This window comes from Felis catus, chromosome E1 (genome assembly GCF_018350175.1).
Source record: "Felis catus isolate Fca126 chromosome E1, F.catus_Fca126_mat1.0, whole genome shotgun sequence".
In the NCBI taxonomy this organism is placed as follows: Eukaryota; Metazoa; Chordata; class Mammalia; order Carnivora; family Felidae; genus Felis; species Felis catus.
In genome coordinates this window covers 27,670,286-27,676,850 of record NC_058381.1, presented here as the reverse complement: position 1 = coordinate 27,676,850, position 6,565 = coordinate 27,670,286, and the positions used below count along the sequence as shown (strand labels likewise).

General features: G+C 41.2%; 1 protein-coding gene across 1 annotated transcript; it reads left to right on the top strand.

The window, feature by feature from the left end:
* The first annotated feature begins 481 nt into the window (after window positions 1-481).
* Window positions 482-6,323, top strand: SMG8 (SMG8 nonsense mediated mRNA decay factor). Its single transcript, XM_003996623.6, has 4 exons — window positions 482-2,283; window positions 3,047-3,192; window positions 4,249-5,121; window positions 5,549-6,323. Exons 1-4 carry the CDS (start codon window positions 519-521, stop codon window positions 5,744-5,746), a joined length of 2,982 nt encoding a protein of 993 aa, XP_003996672.1. The 5' UTR covers window positions 482-518; the 3' UTR covers window positions 5,747-6,323.
* The last annotated feature ends 242 nt before the right edge of the window (window positions 6,324-6,565 follow it).

Below are 6,565 nucleotides of genomic sequence, written 5' to 3'. Positions count from 1 at the left end.
GTTGCTAGGGGTTGGAGAAAGGAAGAATGAATAGTTGGCACACAGAGGATTTTTAGGGCAGTGAAACTATTCGTTAGCATTTAGTTGAAATGCATGCTCTGATTCGGTAGGTCTGGTTTGGAGCCTGAGATTCTGCATTTCTAACTCCCCCTTTGTCCTGAAGACTACACCTTCTATATCAAGATTTTAGAGCTTAAACTGAACCATTTTTCCATTTTTGCAAGTCACTTGACAAGCTTCTTTTGCAGTGTTTTTGTACTCCTTGAAATGCAAACCAGCTGTTTCCACTTTTTTTTTTTTAATCTCTCAATTCCCACAGTCCCCGGTTGAGGAAAATCTTAAACCGTGGTAGAGGAGTAGGGAAAACCGCAAAAACCAGGAGAGGATGAGCGAGGTGCGGAACCTAAAAATGAGAGGAAAGCAGGAACTGAAGAAGCGGAGGAGGGATTTTAAAGTTGGACGAAAGCCGGTTAGGTTTTCAGGGCGGACCGGAAAGAGTCCAAAGAAGTCTCTGCACCATGGCGGGTCCTGTCAGCTTGCGAGAGCTTCTAATGGGCGCTTCATCCTGGACCGGCTCTGAAAGTCCCGAGGGGTCCCCTACAGAGGGCGGAGGGAGCGTGGCTGGTGGACCCGAGCCTCCTTGGCGAGAGGATGAGATCTGCGTGGTAGGAATCTTCGGCAAGACGGCTCTGCGACTGAATTCCGAGAAGTTCTCACTTGTGAATACGGTTTGCGACCGACAGGTCTTTCCCCTCTTTCGCCACCAAGATCCTGGGGACTCAGGGCCTGGAATCAGGACCGAGGCTGGCGCCGTCGGGGAGGCTGGTGGAGCCGGAGACACTGGGGCTGGGGCTGGGGCGGGGGATTCAGTTCGGGGAGGTGTAGCTACCGCTGAAGGGAACCGAACTGAGCCAGGCTCCCAGGACTACAGTCTTCTGCAGGCCTATTACAATCAAGAAAGCAAAGTTCTTTATCTTCTTCTCACTTCCATCTGTGACAATTCCCAGCTTCTGCGGGCTTGTCGTGCCCTTCAGAGTGGGGAAGCAGGAGGTGGCCTCTCTTTACCTCATGCAGAAGCGCACGAGTTCTGGAAGCACCAAGAGAAGCTGCAGTGTCTCAGTCTCCTTTACCTTTTCTCCGTTTGTCACATCCTGCTTCTGGTCCATCCCACTTGCTCTTTTGACATCACGTATGATCGAGTATTCAGAGCCCTTGATGGACTGAGACAGAAGGTACTGCCCCTCCTCAAAACAGCCATTAAGGATTGTCCGGTTGGCAAAGACTGGAAACTAAACTGCCGACCTTGCCCTCCTAGACTCCTTTTCCTCTTTCAACTCAATGGAGCCCTCAAAGTGGAACCCCCTCGGAGCCAAGACCCAACTCATCCAGACAAGCCCAAGAAACATTCTCCCAAAAGGAGACTGCAGCATGCCCTGGAGGACCAGATCTATAGAATCTTTAGGAAGAGTCGCGTCTTAACTAATCAGAGTATCAATTGCCTCTTTACTGTGCCTGCCAACCAAGCTTTTGTGTACATAGTTCCCGGAAGCCAAGAGGAGGACCCAGTAGGCATGTTGCTGGACCAACTTAGGAGTCATTGTACTGTGAAGGACCCAGAATCTTTGCTGGTGCCTGCACCCCTTTCTGGGCCCAGGCGATACCAGGTGATGAGGCAGCATAGCCGACAGCAGCTTTCTTTTCACATTGACAGCAGCAGTTCCAGTTCTTCAGGGCAGCTAGTGGATTTCACTCTTCGGGAGTTTCTATGGCAGCATGTGGAGTTAGTCCTAAGCAAGAAAGGTTTTGATGACAGTGTGGGCAGGAACCCACAGCCTTCCCATTTTGAACTTCCCACTTATCAGAAGTGGATCTCAGCAGCTTCAAAACTGTATGAAGTAGCTATAGATGGGAAAGAGGAGGACCTGGGATCTCCTACTGGGGAGCTAACATCTAAGATTTTAAGCAGTATTAAAGTCTTGGAAGGGTTTTTGGATATTGACACCAAATTCTCAGAAAACCGGTGCCAAAAAGCTTTACCCATGGCCCATAGTGCCTATCAGTCAAACTTGCCTCATAACTACACAATGACTGTCCATAAGAATCAGCTTGCCCAGGCTCTTCGAGTATACAGTCAACATGCTAGGGGTCCAGCCTTTCACAAGTATGCCATGCAGTTACATGAGGACTGCTACAAGTTTTGGAGCAATGGCCATCAGCTCTGTGAGGAAAGGAGTTTAACTGATCAACACTGTGTACATAAGTTTCACTCATTACCTAAATCAGGTAGCTAAAATTTTCTCAGCATTTTGAAATCAAAACTGAGCTGTGTTTTTATTCTTTTTTTAAAAAGATTATTATTATTATTTTATTTATTTTTGTAAGTAATCTCTATGCCTAATGTGGGGCTCAAACACACAACCCCAAGATGAAGAGTCGCATACTCTATTGACTGAGCCAGCCAGGTGCCATTGATTCTTGTTTTAGGAGAGGCTTTTCACTATGTATTGATAATTATAAAAAGCCCCACAGAAATTTAGTTGAATCAAATTTAAGTTTTCTCTCCTGTTGTAAAAAGAAAATAACAACTATGACTACTAATTATTTTCTTGTATTTAAAGGATGATCCATAGGGGATTATTAAATTAGAATTATTAAAGAGTATAAAGTTTCAGAAATTTCATATTAACATTTTTATTTTGGAGTTTTTGTTGAACTAAAATGAATTCATTGAAAATGTAAGGTCACCATGATGATGATAAAATGTACTTAGAACCCCTAAACATCTTAAAAAAAAAAAAAAAAAGAAAAGAAACTCTAAACATCTAAAACTTTAGATTGAAAATGTGTATCATTTTAAGAATTTTCAGTGCTTCTTCTGTTATGTGTATATACTCAAGGTTTTGTGTTTTGGGTGTTTGTTTGTTTTTGTAATCTCATTTCCAAAGTACTGTTTGGAGAAATTTTGGGGTTAGATGCAATAGAATATAAAATAACTTTGACTCTGCATTGTGTGTGTGAAATTAACAGTAAGTGTTATGTTTTCCAGGAGAAAAACCAGAGGCTGATAGAAATCCTCCTGTGCTGTATCACAACAGCCGAGCTCGATCTACTGGTGCCTGTAACTGTGGAAGGAAACAAGCACCTCGAGATGATCCCTTTGATATCAAGGCAGCTAACTATGACTTTTATCAGGTAGACTCTGATTTTTTCATCTTCCTCCCTTTTTTCTTTCTTTCTTTCTTTCTTTCTTTCTTTCTTTCTTTCTTTCTTTCTTTCTTTCTTTCTTTCTTTCTTTCTTTCTTTCTTTCTTTTTTAACTACCATCTAAGTAAAAGTACATATTTTCAGAAGCAAAATATTTAGAAAAGTAGGGACACCTGGGAGGCTCTCTCAGTTAAGCATCTGGCTCTTAATTTCAGCTCAGGTCATGATCCCATGGTTTATGAGATCAAGCCCCGCAACAGGGTCTACGCTGACAGAGTTGAGCCTGCTTAGGATCCTCTCTCTCCTCTCTCTCCTCTCTCTCCTCTCTCTCTGCCTCTCCCCCACTCACAGTCGCTCTCTCCCTCTCAAAATAAATAAATAAACAAACATTTTTTAAAATTTTAATTAAAAAAAGTTTTTTAAGTTTATTTATTTTGAGGGAGAGAGCATGAGTGGGGGGAGAAGCAGAGAGAGGGGCGAGAAAGAATCCCAAGCAGGTTCCGTGCTTTCAGCACAGAGCCCAATGCGGCTGTTCGATCTCACCAACTGTGGGATCATGACCTGAGCCAAAACCAAGAGTCAGACGCTTAACTGACTGAGCAACCCAGGCTCCTCAAATAAATAAACATTTTTATTTTAATGTTAGAAAAAAAATCTAGAAAAGTAAATGTGACTTGAGTGTGATATATAGACAAGGGAAAGTTCTTTATATGAACTTATTTGCTTACCCATTAATTTTTTTTTTTAATGTTTATTTATTTTTGAGAGAGACAGGGACAGCATGAGCAGGGGAAGGGCAGAGAGAGAGGAAGACACAGAATCTGAAGCAGGCTCCAGGCTCTGAGCCATCAGCACAGAGCCTGACGCAGGGCTCAGGCTCACAAATGGTGAGATTGTGACCTGAGCCGAAGCCAGACGCTTAACCGACTGAGCCACCTAGGCACCCCTTACCCATTAATTGTTAATCTTGCTTTTTAGAGTGAAGAATCTGTTATTTTAAATGAAAAGGTCACAGAGTTGTTTTGTTTTGTTTCTTCCTCCATAGCTTCTGGAAGAAAAATGTTGTGGAAAATTGGATCATATCAATTTCCCAGTATTTGAACCAAGTACTCCAGATCCTGCTCCTGCCAAAAATGAATCTTCTCCTGCCCCTCCAGATGCAGATGCTGATAAACTTAAAGAAAAAGAACCTCAAACCCAAGGAGAGAGCACAAGCCTGAGTTTAGCTTTGAGTTTAGGCCAGTCCACAGATAGTTTAGGTACCTATCCAGCTGATCCACAAGCAGGAGGAGATAATCCAGAAGTTCATGGTCAAGGAGAAGTAAAAACTGAGAAGAGACCAAACTTGGTTGATAGACAGGCATCCACAGTTGAGTATCTCCCAGGCATGCTACATTCAAATTGCCCTAAAGGTCTACTACCCAAATTCTCCAGCTGGTCATTGGTTAAATTAGGCCCTGCTAAGTCTTATAACTTTCATACAGGTTTAGACCAACAAGGCTTCATTCCAGGAACAAACTATCTTATGCCTTGGGACATTGTCATCAGGACTAGAGCTGAAGATGAAGGAGACTTAGACACAAATTCTTGGCCTGCTCCAAATAAAGCTATTCCTGGAAAGAGAAGTGCAGTAGTAATGGGAAGAGGAAGACGGAGAGATGACATAGCTCGGGCATTTGTGGGCTTTGAATATGAAGACTCTAGAGGTCGGAGGTTTATGTGTTCAGGACCTGACAAAGTAATGAAAGTAATGGGAAGTGGGCCAAAGGAGTCCGCTTTAAAAGCCCTGAATAGTGATATGCCCTTATATATTCTGTCATCATCTCAGGGTAGAGGGCTAAAACCACATTATGCTCAACTTATGAGGCTTTTTGTTGTAGTTCCTGATGCTCCTTTGCAGATAATACTAATGCCCCAGGTAAGAAATATGACCCTTTTCTGTTTTCAGACAAAAAATGCTGATGCTTGTTTTGATTGTTTTTTAAAAAGTGCAGGATAATATCTAATATTTCATTAAACAGGTCTTAATCTTAAATACCTTTTATACCTAATCTAGTTCTTGAAAAATAAATTGTGCGTGTATTTCTCAGTTCACACCATCAATTCACATTGTTTAGTTCAAAGGCAGAACTTGAAGTTAAAAATCTGTAGGAAAAAAAAAGAAAAATGTGTAGAAAAATAGGATAATATTTGAGACTCAATAATGTAATTTTGGATATGATTAGTTTACCTATTACCTACTTAATCTTATATGCTCTTTGAACTTACTGTTTGTTTAGGCACTTATCTTTCAGGTATTTCTTAATGAAAAATGCAAAAATAAGTATATTGCCTTTACTTTTCAGGTTCAACCAGGCCCACCACCATGTCCAGTATTCTACCCAGAAAAACAAGAAATCACTCTTCCACCAGATGGCCTCTGGGTTTTGAGATTTCCTTATGCATATGTGACTGAGAGAGGACCTTGTTTCCCTCCTAAGGAAAACGTGCAGTTAATGAGTTACAAGGTGCTCCGTGGAGTTCTTAAAGCAGTAACACAATAAGTGTTTTATAGGCAGTTCCATCTTTTTTTTTTAATTAAAAAAATATTTTTTTTCTAATGTTTATTTATTTTTGAAGGAGAGACAGACAGTGTGGGGAGGGGAGGGCAGAGAGAGAGGGAGACACAGAATCTGAAGCAGGCTCCAGGCTCTGAGTCAATACAAAGCCTGACGTGAACCTTGAACCCAACCCGTGAGATCATGATCTGAGCCGAAGTCGATGCTCAACTGACTGAGCCACGCAGGTGCCCCTATAGCTGGTTCCATTTTAACGCTGATGTTTGATTTTGCTGTGTATGGGTTTGGTTTTTTTTTTCATTTTGTTTCTTTGTTTTTGTTTTGGTATGTGTATGCTGTGTTTCCTTAAATACAGAATGTGCTTTGGTTACAGGAGTTCAGTATTGATACAATAGTTCCACTCTTTCATGATGTTATTGATATTTATTGTAAACGGGCCTGTACCTTCTTAATAAACATTGGTTCTTGCAGGAAAGGACATAAATATCTGGTTGATACCTTTGGGGTTTTTTTTTTGTTTCTGTTTCACTGTCCATAATAAAACATGTTTATCATAACTGAATGTTGCCTCATCATGTTGAACCAAAATTTTGTTTTGGTTAAAAAATGATGTTTTAGCTGGGATTTTCCTTAAGATGCTGCTTCTGAAATTATTTTCAAAACAAGATGATCCAGTAGGTTATCTGGCAAAAGTATGAGGATTAATTGCAAAAAAAGCCCTATTGTTTGGTTCACAATTCTGGTACCTGAGTCAAATTGTTTTGTTTTTGCCATTTTATTCCTGGACTGATGCGATAGCATATT

Bases quoted from the DNA above. Each gene is read 5' to 3' on its own strand.
- SMG8 (XM_003996623.6), top strand. From the start codon at position 519: ATGGCGGGTCCTGTCAGCTTGCGAGAGCTTCTAATGGGCGCTTCATCC. The intron at 3,193-4,248 runs GTAGACTCTGAT...CTTCCTCCATAG, and splicing joins CTAACTATGACTTTTATCAG to CTTCTGGAAGAAAAATGTTG. The intron at 5,122-5,548 runs GTAAGAAATATG...TTTACTTTTCAG, and splicing joins AGATAATACTAATGCCCCAG to GTTCAACCAGGCCCACCACC.